At 40.1% G+C, this 13823-nt stretch overlaps 1 protein-coding gene across 1 annotated transcript; it reads right to left on the minus strand.

The window, feature by feature from the left end:
• Positions 1–11363: 11363 nt before the first annotated feature.
• On the minus strand, positions 11364–12074 carry LOC110924925. Its single transcript, XM_022168900.1, has one exon. The coding sequence runs from the start codon at positions 12072–12074 to the stop codon at positions 11364–11366; it is 711 nt and encodes a 236-aa protein (XP_022024592.1).
• Positions 12075–13823: the final 1749 nt, after the last annotated feature.

The raw sequence follows: 13823 nt of genomic DNA on the forward strand, positions 1-13823 counted from the left end.
TCAGAAGATGTCACCCAACAGAGCATGCTACAACATTACACCTCTCTTGACCAGGCTGAACTTGTCCACCTACCGTTAACAAACTAGAAGGGTCGTCATCGCGTTACGACGATGAAGAATCCGATGAGGAAGAACCCCCCAACCATTGAAGAATCTAAAGCCTATCCGCATTCAGATGAGTCTTCTGATTCGGATGGTGTTGTGCCCGAACCTGAAATTCCAGCTCAGTATGAGTCTAGTAACACACCTCAACTTCCACAAGGTAACGAAAACAAATTTGTATACCCTGAAGGTTTAAGAGAATACGAACCTATTGATCGGGATGAAGATGACGAAATGGATTTCTGGAGTGCACAACTCCCACACGTTGTTCGGAATGGTATGTTTTTTTTCAAGTAAAGAAGAGTTAATGCTCGGCATTCGTTCATGGAATATTGAATATAACAAAGAGATGTATGTTGTTGAAAGCACAACAAAGAAATGGAGAGCAAGATGCTACACAACAAACCCGAAGTGCAACATTAATCTTCGCACTCGGCCGCCTTGTGCGTGGTATGCTAATGCCCGTAGGAAGACCAGTGACAGCATGTGGCAACTCACTAGATGGGTTGACTCACACAACTGCTACGGGACAGTAGTGGGTAACAGCAACAGATGTATGAAATCTAAGGATATTGTAACACGAATCCTTCACCACATATGTGACGACATCGCATTTCCGGTGAAGAGCATTCAGGAACATATAAAAGACCGTATGGGTGTTGATATTTCTTATAGCAAAGGGTGGCGGGCTCGGCAAGATGCAGTCGAGAGGATTTACGGTTCTTGGCTAACTAACTTTAGGGAGTTACCGACGTACGTTGACGCATTAAAAAAGCGTAACCCTACAACTGTTGTTGAATGGTTACACGAACCCAATGGTTCGTCCGAGATCGAAACTTTTAAATACGTGTTCTGGGCGTTCGGGCCGGTGATAACTGCATTTCAATATTGCATGCCAGTTATATCTGTTGATGGTACTTTCTTCAAGGGGTCATACAAGGGAAAGTTACTAATTGCCATCACAAAAAATGCAAACAATTTGATTCTTCCACTATGTTTTGCAATTGTTGACGAAAAGACGGTGGAAAGTTGGACTTGGTTTTTCCACCATCTGTGGGAACACATCGCAAGGCACCGCGGGAAAAAACTGTGTGTTATATCCGACAGGCACAAGGGTATTATTAACGCAGTTAGTAATCTTGCAGTATGGCGACGAAATGTCGTTCATCGTTTCTGTCTTCGGCACATTCGAAGCAACCTGACGCAGAAGTTTAAGATAAAAGAGCTAAAGGAACTTTGTTAGGATATTGGTAGCACCACACAACAAAGGAAGTACGATCATTCAGTCGATTTGATGAAGGGCATCCTGCCAGAGGCGTGGGAGTATTTGGAGGAGATAGGCGAGGATAGGTGGACTCTTGTACACGATAGAAACAATCGTCGTTGGGGAACACTAACGACTAACATATCGGAGAGCTTTAACCATGCGCTGAAGGGGATTAGGATGATGCCGATAAAGGCCATCATTGAGCGTACTTTCGACAAGACGGTGGAGCATTTTCTAATGAACAACCAGGTTGCCCACAATTGTAGAACCCGGTTAGCTCCGTATAGGTACGAATGGTATCAAATTCGTTATTAAAATTTGAGACACCATCGATTACAAGAGTACAGTTACGTTAGCGGAAGGTACCGAGTTATATCAAAGATACAGACAAATGAATGCGGAGGCAACGATTACACTGTTGAGTACTACAAAGAAACGTGCACATGTGGTAAGTGGCAAATGCAGAGGTTTCCTTGCTCGCATGCTATCACAGTCAGCCAAAACAGAGGGGACTCACCACACAACACCATTAATAAGATATACTATAATGCTGCTTACAAGGCGCAGTACACAGGTGAGTTTTTTCCATTAGACGACCCAAAAACATGGGTAGAACCAGCTTGGAAAATAAAACCAAACACGTCAAGAATAACCACTAAACGTGGTAGAAGGAAGTCAAGGCGTATTCACAACGAGATGGATTGGCCCGAGCACACAAGAAAGTATAGATGTGGAATTTGCCATCAAAGAGGTCACAAGAGGAATGCATGTACAAGCCATCACCAATGATTAGCAGTGTGTTTTATTGTCTTTTGTTTATCATTAACGTATTTCCTTGTATTAACGTTATGTTTAGTTTACCAATTGTACTGGTTCGTATTAATGTAAGCATGTACGCCGTAGGGGTGTGTTTTCCTTGTATTAATATAATGGTCCCACCCGAGAACCCCAAATCTCCATTTTTCACCGTTTTCAAAAATGACCGAAATGGGACTTTTGGGGTGCCGTAACTCGCCCGTGCAACCCCCTCGGCCGGCATGAAGGCCAGTATATGTTAATCTCAGGGGAATGAACAGGAAAATACATGGCTTTGGGTCGTCGGATGGTGTTTTCCTTACAGAAAAACACACCCAAGAACCCCAAATCGCCATTTTTCACCGTTTTCAAAAATGACTGAAATGGGACTTTTGGGGTGCCGTAACTCGCCCGTGCGACCCCCTCGGCCGTCACGAAGGCCTGTATATGTTAACATCAGGGGAATGAATAGGAAAACACATGGGTTTGGGTCGTCGGATGGTGTTTTCCTTACAGAAAAACCCACCCAAGAACCCCAAATCGCCATTTTTCACCGTTTTCAAAAATGACTGAAATGGGACTTTTGGGGTGCCGTAACTCGCCCGTGCAACCCCCTCAGCCGGCACGAAGGCCAGTATATGTTAACCTTAGGGGAATGAACAGGAAAACACATGGGTTTGGGTCGTCGGATGGTGTTTTCCTTACAGAAAAACCCACCCAAGAACCCCAAATCGCCATTTTTCACCGTTTTCAAAAATGACCGAAATGGGACTTTTGGGGTGCCGTATCTCGCCCGTGAAACCCCCTCGGCCGGCACGAAGGCAAGTATATGTTAACCTCAGGGGAATGAACAGGAAAACACATGACCGAAAAAACATAATTAAGAACAACTAACATTAGGCAGTTTTATTTAAAATTTCTGAAAATTACACAACACAAAATACATCTACCAAAACACAACCTTGCATTTTATTTCATTCATGCTCTGCTCTGGAATCAAAAGGATGAATCGGAATCGCTATCAGTCTTGTAATAATTTTCCCATGGGTCATCACTAACGACAGCGTCGTCTGATAATGCATTATAGGCACGATCACTGTCGTATTGGTGCTTGCACAAATCTCTGAAGATGCATCCATACCTACATATCGGGAGGCGTGGTTGTGAAACACTTGACGACGTATGATTTGGGTTTCGTACGATCGAGGGACCCTGAGGTCGTTGCATGAAGGAGGTACGAATTTGAGGTTCGTGTTGAACATCTCGGGGTGGGTATGGATGTTGGTCAGGGGTGAAGGGTCGGGACGGATTGTGTGTTGTGCACTGAATGGCAAAACAGTGTTGTCATTGGGTTGTGGAACAACAAAGTGACGTATGGTTTGTGGTTCAAGAGAGTTATAGTTTTGTTGTGCACTGAATGGTAAAACAGTGTTGTCAGTGTTGTCATTCCTGTATTATATAACTGTCCACCCTATAGCATGTCGATGGTTGGGTCACCAGAATGATGAGGTTCTGGTGGATTTTAATTAAAAAGTCTAAAAAACCAGAGCAGTTGTCTCCATGGACCATTCTCCCACCGCAATTTCTGGACCTTTTGTGCGAGAAACCAAACCACGGTGCCTTACCTTTTGCCATTGGATTGAAGGAACACTACCCTCCTTTTTGGGACATTGATACGGTAACACCGTAATTAATATATATATTTTTTGGAAGCAAATGTTAGGCCTAAATATTTCAATTAACAACTTCGTATCTTAGGTTTATATTCCAATATGTGTCGAGCTACAAGACTGGTTCATTGTTCGTGTTGATATGCGGACACTTCATTGTTCGTGTTGATATGCGGACACTTCACCTTACATTGTACTTCACTGGAACGTCTGGTTCAACCAGTTCTGATGGATCAAACTTGATTCAAGTTAGGGTTTACCCAACCCTAGTAAAATTTGAAGCATTATTCAAATCGTTTTTGGACCAAATTTCGTACTGGGAACATTCAGGACGCCCATTCGTCGAAAAAACAATGGTCACACATACTGAAGTTTGCCAGCAGTGTAAGGAAAACCCAGGCGCTAATTCAGGGGTTTTAGTTTGTATGTTACTGACAAACCTAGTGAACGACGAGCAAGTCAATGTTGAGAAAGATCTTGAAGAGGCTTGTGCGAAGTATAGACGACATATGGCAGATGAGTTTTACGCAGCCCGTTTTACACCGGGAAATGTGTAATAAAACAATAAATATTTTCCATGATATATGTAACATGCCGCTGTACCGCTGTTTGTTTAATCGGAACTAGTGCAGGTTCCTCGTTTTAATAATATGTTATCTGTATCATTTGTCTGCTTGTCATTCGGCTATGTTTGTTGGGATTTAACTTGTACTATGAAGTTATGTTTTGTTTCCAAAACAATCAAGTAAAATTCTAACATTGGAGGAATTTGATCGCTTTTATTAGAAAATAATAAAATAGTATACTACACACAATTATACAAAATGTAAATACAAACAATTTATTTTTTAATAAAAATAAAAAATGGAGTTAGCCAACTTTACATCTATAAATACCAAAGCAACTCACCAATACTCCACAAGTGTGGAAATGGATGACCGGGGTAAGAAGCGTTTACTTCCGTTCTCCTATTTTCAAAACGGTGTAATGTCAAAGGAAGACATCTAAGCTTGTATAGAGCATGGCTCAAAGCTACACGATTCTCGTGAACAAAACAAATCGAAACCTGCCGGTGAAGGAAGTTCCTCTACCACTGTTGTTGTTAGTCGGGAGGTTGCCAAACAGAAAGATAAAGATGTAGATGGGAAGCACAAGCCAGCTGAAGTGAATCCTGTTCTTAACAAGGGTCGTGAAGCCACTAAGGAAGAACTTAGTTTCTGTAACAACCCGCACCTTCGTGCGTTGTTACTACTCGATACACTCGTTACGCCTAGCACCAGAAATTCGGATCATAATGTAACTATATCAGATATATCGTTAAATCGAAGTATAATCGAATAATTACGCATATTCTATCGCTATTACAAATCTATTTTCATAAATCATAACACTCACGATGACGTTGAGTGAGGGCTCAATCTACCCTCCTTGATATCCGTGAGGTGTCAAAACGTAAACAAGCAACGCTAACAAAGACTATCGGGAGAGTACCATGTCTCCAGCCATCGTGACGATGACGGCAATACGGGCAAAGTAGTACCCCGATAATCATTGTGGCACATCACGTCGAAGAACGCACTCGAAGGCACGCGTAACTCGATCATCGCACCGAATATTGGGTAAATAGATGCGTATAGGCGACCCTTTCGTGATTAATTATAGTAAATAAAATAAATAATAATATGAATATATGAAAATGTGGCCCAAACTATCGCAACGCACCAAAAACGAGGATCGAAAGGCTTTCGTACGGATGGGCCAGCCAAACGACTGGGCCAGTTGATCGAACGGACCAGCCGAACGGCTGGGCCAGCCGATCGGCTGGGCCGGCCGATCGGACAGGCCAGCTATTCGGTTGGGCCGGCCGATCGAACGGGCCAGCCGAACGGCTGGGACCGGCCGATCGGATAGGCCAGCCGATCGGTTAGGCTGGCCGATCGAGCGGGCCAACCGATCCAGCCCACTTTTTCTCCTTTTCCCTCCTCCCTTGCCTATAAATACCCCTCATTCACCCCAAACACTTGTTGTTACTACTGCTGCTCGACCAAGACGTTCCAGCCCCCTTAATCTCTTGATTCCTCGCGATTCTTGTAAGTTTTTAACTCAAATCTTGTACTTCCTTGATCTATATGCATTCCTTCACCTTTCTACCTTTCAAATCTCAACTTTTAACCGTGAAATCAACGGATTTGGAGTGTTCTAGGGTGATGTCACCATGGAGTTCTTCAAAGGTGATGTCATCCCATGAAGAACAACTCAGATCCGAATGGTTTCCATACAATTTTACATAAACCTCGCCTAAATCTATGTTTTCCAATCAAGAAGTTATGGATTTGAGATGTTCTAGAGTGATGTCATCATGAAGTTCCTATGAACTTCAAGTGTTGGCCTCATTCCACCAAGAATAACTCAGATCTAAGAATTTCCGCAAGAATAATCAAGATTTTCACATCAGATCTATACTTAAAAATGGTAGAACCAGAGCTTATACCGACCTTCTACTCATTCTTAGTGTCGTGTTGGTCAAAGATCTGATTCTTAACGATGAGACGACCAATTTCGGGTTAAACACGGAAAAACCGCCAAGAACGGCTGGTTCTGATGGAACGGGGTGATTCCCGGCCGTTAGAACAAGTCGGAATTGATGGGGTTTCAGTTGTTCAACACGTTACAGCAAAACGTCTCGACCAAAACCATCGAAAGCATGTAAAAAAATTTCGAAAACAGCAGAACGGGCCAGTCGATCGAACAGCCCATTCGATCGAACAGGTCATTCGATCGAACAGACCATTCGATCGAACGGACCATTCGATCGAACAGGCCATTCGATCGAACAGCCCATCCGATCGAACAGCCCATTCGATCGAATAGCCCATTCGATCGAGCCATCCATCCGAATGGGCCAACTTTCGACCTAACTATCGTCCAATTTCGTGTATTCCGATACCATTTAGCGCATAATCCAATACTCATGCAATGAGTCTGAAATCAGGGCATTCTCAGGCGTTATCCCGTCAATCCAACCAAATACGCACTGTGAGTATACTTGACCCCTTTTTATCGAATTTTGGGTGTAACATACGTTCCTTATAAATCGAACTTACCAAACGAATGATTCAATTTGTCAATTTATCACTTGAGAATAACTGTTTGCATAGATATACATGATGCTAGTTGCATGTATGCTAGGACTTATACTCGTGACGTCCCACCACGACTAGTATAGTACTATTTCGCCCGACGGGGTCTAGTTATGCCATCGAAGAATCGAGCATCGAGGACTTAGTTGGTAGTATCAGTTTTGTGAGTATATATGTCGTGTATTACATTTACGCATGTGGAAATTCGCAGCACTTTAAAATCTAATATGCTATTACATATCAAACCTGTATACTCGCCAATACTTTTGTATTGACAATGTTTTAACGTATGTTGCAGGTTTAGTCGAAGTCTACATCAAATCAAGCTAGGAAGTCTAGAAACCCACCTAAAATCTAGGTTGTCGGATTTGAATTGTTCGAGAGGACAAGAAATCTGTGATAACTTATGTGATTGTATTGTTTGTTAGTATGGGATAACAAATGTAATGAATATTATCGCAATATAGTCGTTATGAATTCTCTTGAGCAATCTGATTCGCCTAGTGTCGCGCCCCGATGATTCCGCCATCGGTTGGGGTGTGACAGTTTCAACCCTAACCCGGAGGAGGATTACGACCCGGAAGTCTTGAAGGATGCATGGAACTATGAAGAAAAAGAAGAAGAAGATTGGTCCTGTGTTTGGCACAACCCATATTCAAGGGAAGATTCAGATTCAGATCTATCATCGCGAGGAGACCGTCATTGGAAATAGGTTGTTGAGGTAGTTTGTGTGTGGTTGGTTGTTTGATGTTTGTTGTAGCATGGTGAATATGTTATTAAATAAATTGGAAGGTGTTGTCTTATGATGGACGAATTATGAAATTTTTTGACACTGTTTTAATTTATATTTCTTATAAACCAAAACCATAATATAAGGTTTTTCATCTACACCAATTAATTGTTACAGAAAGAAAACAATACAACACAACTTTCCTTTTCGTAATTTAACAAACTTTTTTATTAAGTAATTCAACAATATTACACAACATTACTATAGGATCCACCAAACGCTTCATAATTTTAACGAAGCACTTCTAATGGAGATTGAAGGTGCCAAACAGAAACTAAATAAATTTCCTCGTATCCTGCTTCTTCGGATATCGAGGTTGTATGAGGTCGAAAGGTCGTAACCGGCTCTTGGACCCCTAAAGTGATATGGAAGGGGTTGCTCGCACCTTCAGTAACGATTCTGCAACTTCGGTGACGTTTGGTGATTTGCAAAAGAATGGATACGCGTGAGAGGGCAGGCTAAGCAAAATCCCCGCTGATGCAGTAACATTACACAACATTACTATAGGATCTAATCAACACGTTTTCATCTCCAAGTCACATGGGGTAAAATGTGACTTCAAATGTGTTGTGATCGTCATCACCTAACGAAAACGGATCAGAGAATGATGGTTCTCAGACCACGTACCATCACCAAAAGCTACAGAAAGTTTAAAGCTAAGGAACACGTCATACGAAGACTCGTCTCTTTTTCTTTGCAGACACCACGTGAAGTCTTTTGTTCAGACTTCACGTGGTGTCTCCAAAAGAAAAAAATACGAGTATGCAAGAATACTCAATAGCAGCAGTAGGAAGCATCTATAAAGCAGCAGGGGCACCACAAAACATTTGGGGTGTCGTTATTATTGTATACCCTAATTGAGAAGGTGGTGGAAAAAACGAGCGTTCCCCTCCACATACGGTCTTCTTAAAAGGTATACAAACTTTAAAGCTTAGAAAAATGTCGTGTTGCCATTCTGAACGGCGTAATCTGGAAATTTTGAGAGTGGGAAATTTGGTTTTACAGAATGTGGAGAATACGGGTTTGTGTGAGCATATCTAATTTTCAGAGGGAAATTTGGTTTTACATAAGGTTGAAATTTATGGGAGTGAAATGTGGTTTTCCAGAATATCTCGACTCACCCTGCTTCATATTATGAGGCAATACTTCATATGTTTAAATATTTTTCCATTTCAAATGGAAAATTCTGCATATTGGTCCTTTTCGCCATTTCAAATGGAACTTTCTGCAAAGATTGTACAATTCGCCATTTACAATGGCTAGATGTACCTTTTCGCCATTTATAATGGCTACCTTTTACCTTTTATACCTTTTCGCCATTTGTAATGGCTACTTGTACCTTTGTACCTTTTCGCCATTCATATTGGAACCTTGTACTTTTCGCCATTTATATTGGATACTTGTACCTTTTCGCCATTACCATTGGTTGTTAATGCAAGATTTGGTCCTTTCAAATGATTGGTGGCTGATAAGCTTGCTGAGGACCTGCAAAATCCCTTTAAAGCCTGCATGTTTATCAGCAAAAGCTGAAAAGCCTACAACTATCAACAAAAATCGCCATTAGTAATGGCATTAGCATTATTTGTGAAATAATTCTATGAGCAGCATTACTTTTGATTAAATGTTTGATATAGCACTATTTCCGTAAAAAACTCTACCCTATAAGAGTAACAGTGTCCATGAAAAAGAACAGTTGGGTAGGTTGACAATTTTTTAAAGAAGATGGCCTTATCAATGCCTTGGACATCAACACGTGCATCTATTTCCTCAGCTGTCAAGGGCTTGCTTGACTGTGTGTGTGCCAAAACAAAAGTCGCTAACACTATGTTCCCGAGTCATTTAACAGGGGGAGGTGAGGGGAGGGGAGGGGAAGGAAAATTTTCTCTCCTAATCTCTCCAATTTGGGAGGATGAATATATGGTCACATTTGGTCATATTTTCTTCCCTTTTCCCTCCCCTCCCCTTGTTAAATGAAACTCGGGAACATGGTTTTTTATATTTTCATCTCTTTTCCCTCCCCTCCCCCTGTTAAATGAGTCTCAGGAACAGAATGTAAGTGTTATTGAACAAACAAACACAAGTTAAGTGAAGTGAAGTGAAGAGGGAGGAGAGATATAATTAGTACCTCATATAGGAGACCAAGCACTTGTTTCAATTTGAGTACTACAATGGGATTCTTAGGGTCAAAGATGGGTGACACCATGACTAATGGAACAATAAGAATAATAAGATAACAAGAGTATTACTATAAAGAGAACAAAGTTCAAACCCTAAAAAAGTTATAAGTGTTACCCTCCTTGCACCATATCATTCATGCAAAATAGATAGATATGTATATATTTTTTTTATCTAATCCCTAAGAGCTATGTATGTTACTTTAGGGTTTTGGTAGATGAAAAACTACAATCACTATTAACGAAATTCAAAACAATTTCTTCATTATTAGGTCAAACCTTGATTTACCAACAGACGACGACGATGATGAGGTTTGAAAACCCTATGGGCCTGGGAGATTAGGACGAGGATGATAGATGATTTTAGAAACCCTAGGGCTGAAAGACAATGAGATTTTGGGATATAATGTTACTAAAGTAACTTTGTAGAATACTAAAAGTGTTTCAATTAGGTCATTTAAGTTTTAAAAGTGTTCCAACCAGACATTTATTTTTTATTAGAATTAAGGGTTTATTCATTGATTTCATAGGTAAACGGGGTGATGTAGATTTTTGTTTCTTTTTCCCTTTTATTTGATGCTAATGTTGAGTGATGACGTGGATTGTAACTTTTTTTTTAATTTTTAATGTAATTAAAGTGTTTTTATTTATAATAAATATAATTTCTTATATTAAAATAATCCGACCCAAACATCTTATGCTCCATTTTTTTCTTGACACATGGAAAGAAAGACATTGCTTGATTTGAATGTTAAGTTATCTAATTAAGACAAAAACGATACAACTGGCCTAATTAGAACACTTTTAAAACTTTGTTACTATTCTATGACATTTTCCCTATCCGCTCTTTTGAATCCAATATGTATGATAATGATAGCCAAGACCCGATTGGATTTTCCCCACGTGACGAACTTGCATGTCTTCCATTCTTCACAAGTTTTATTCATTCCATTTTATTTTCTTTATTCTTCATTCAATCCATTTTATTTTCTTTATTTTACTCGTTGAATTTTTAATGACTCTTTTAAGCCTTATGTTCTCAAATTTCATTTAAGGAAAGAATAGAAAAGATTTAAGAAAAAGTAAGACTATGTGTAATAAAGGACATGGCTTGGCTTGATTTGAATGTTAAATTATCTAATTAGGACAAAAAACGATATGAGTGACCTAATTAAAACACTTTTAAAACTTGGTTACTATTCTGTGACATTTTCCCTACCCTCCTTCGAATCCAATGTATATGATAATGATAGCCAAGACCCGATTGGATTTACCCACGTGACCAGCTTGCATGTCTTCCATTCTTCACAAGTTTTATTCATTCCATTTTATTTTCTTTATCTTCATTCAATCCATTTTTTTGAACGATAAATTTCATTAGAAAACGGCTAAGCTCACCAAAAAGAGGACCGCCAAAACAAACAATTACAACATATACATTGGGTATCTACACCAATCCTTCCAACTAATGTTATCGACTTTAGATCTACTACGAAACCACAAATAAGACCAAGATTTGATGCATGCAATCATATCACAAACCAGAGGCTTGGCATCTTCGAAAACCGCCTTGTTACGAGACTTCCAAATGACCCAACAAGTCGTCATCACAATCCTTCTAATAATTTTCTTCTTCGTATTAGTACCTGGAATCGTCGAAGGCAAGGAGAAGATGTCTTTGATATCAAAAAGGAAGATCGGACCCAAACAACGCCATTTTTCTATCCCTTGCCACACACCACTCGACACAATGCACCCGGTGAAAAGGTGCAAGGCCGACTCCTCTACCGACTGACAAAGAACACACGAGCCATCTCCCACGTTAATATTTCTTCTGCGAAGGTTTATCTTGGTCGAAAGGCGATCCATATCGAGTCTCCAAGCATGAATATTCACCTTTAACGGAACCCACCCGGTCCAAACCATATTATGGACTCTCCTAACATTACGGTCATTCATGAGGATCTTTTTAACATTCTGCACTGAAAAACTGTTACTCGAATCGGCATTCCAGACCCAGCTATCCTTGCCACCCGAAAAAGAGCATTTAGGAATCATTTCTTGCAAACCTCTATACTCCGATAACTCCTCGACAGTAGAAAGACCGCAACGCCAATTGTCCACGAATGAGAGCATCCCATTACGATCCTGTAATCTGTCCCGAACCGTGCATCTTTTGTTTTTTTTCCAGAGAGAAAAGACAGGGCCAGCGCTGACATAAATTAGTCGTACCATACCAAATATCATGCCAGATCATTCAATCCATTTTATTTTCTTTATTTTACTTGTTGAATTTTTAACTACTGTTTTAAGCCTTTTGTTCTGGATTTTCATTTAAGGAAAGAAGAGAAATGATTTAAAAAGAAGTAAGATAATGTATAATGGGTATTATAAGGGTGTGAATGGGCTTGAACATTATATAGACTGCCAGATCGAAATCCTAATGTGTGAATATTAACTTAAAAAAAAAATTCAATTTATACGGGCCATATAATATTATACGTCCTGTATAAAACTATCATATATGCTGTATTCGATCAAAGTTAATTTTAACATGATGTATACGAACCGTATAACCTTGTACAGTCCGTATACACTATATTAAAATAAGATTTTAGCATGTGTTATTATTATTAAAAAAAGAGTTAAATGCTTAGTTGGTCCCTGTGGTTTGCGAAAATTGCAGACTTGGTCCTAATGGTTTACTAATTACACACTTGGTCCCAGTGGTTGCCATTTTTGAACTCGGGTTGTCCTTAATACTAACCTTTGTTAAATTTTCCAGTTAAATGTCTGTGAAATTACCAAAGTACCCTTAATTATTAAAAAGACAAAAATAAAAATAGTTTAACTAAAACAATATTTAAATATCCATCCTACTTCTTCACCCAAACTACCACCTACCACCACCCAAACCTAATCATCAAAGAAAGGACCGAGAATCATTATCATCATTGTTGACGTCGGGTTTCAGATCGAGGTCGGAGTTCGAAATCTGGTTTTGGGAGTGATCGGAATTTGATGGGGTTTTCGCTGTCGACGTCGGGTTCAATAGAAAGGATCGAGAATCACCATCATCATTGTTTCCTCCGGCGAAACGACCTCTCCCGTAGCGTGCGACGGTGAATACATCCAAAACCACCACCGCAGCAACGAAACCTGCAACATAGATGCATATGATGACGTCATCAAATAAATTATTAGCAGGTTATATGACGTATGAGTTTCTGACTAACGGAACAGTGTTAGGGCACAAAATCGGTACCGATCGGTCTGAAATGATGGCGTTTAGCGGTAATGAGATGTATGAGGAGATTACGAGTTTGTTGATGGTGAAGATCGGATTTCAGGCGTTGTGAATCCTACAGAGCTTCTTCGGATGTAGAGGTGGAGGTGGATGGTGGGTTAGATAGAGAGATGGGGAGAAGAAGATGAGGGTTGAGAAGATGATGCTCAATTTTCCGGCAATGTGGCCGGCCGGAGATGCTGGATTTTCCGGTTCAGTTGCAGGTTCAATTGAAGGTGGAGGAGGTTCTTTTATATGAAGATGACTGATGAAGATGATGTTCTTTTTATGAACCAGATTCAGTTGCAGTTGCAGGTGGAGGTGGTGGTGGTGTCAAGAGTTTTTAGAGAGGTTGAAGAAGATGGAGGAGGTTGCAGGTTGTTTATATATATATTTTTATTTCCTTTAATCATTTAAGGGTAATATAGTCATTTCACAGATAGTTAACTGAGAAATTTAACAGAAGTTAGGTCAGGGGACCAACCGAGTTCATTTTTAACAACTTTTGAGACCACGCGTGTAATTAGTAAACCACTAGAACCAAGTATGAAATTTTTGTAAACCACAGGGACCAACCAAGCATTTAACTCTTAAAAAAT

This window comes from Helianthus annuus, chromosome 5 (assembly GCF_002127325.2).
Source record: "Helianthus annuus cultivar XRQ/B chromosome 5, HanXRQr2.0-SUNRISE, whole genome shotgun sequence".
In the NCBI taxonomy this organism is placed as follows: domain Eukaryota; kingdom Viridiplantae; phylum Streptophyta; class Magnoliopsida; order Asterales; family Asteraceae; genus Helianthus; species Helianthus annuus.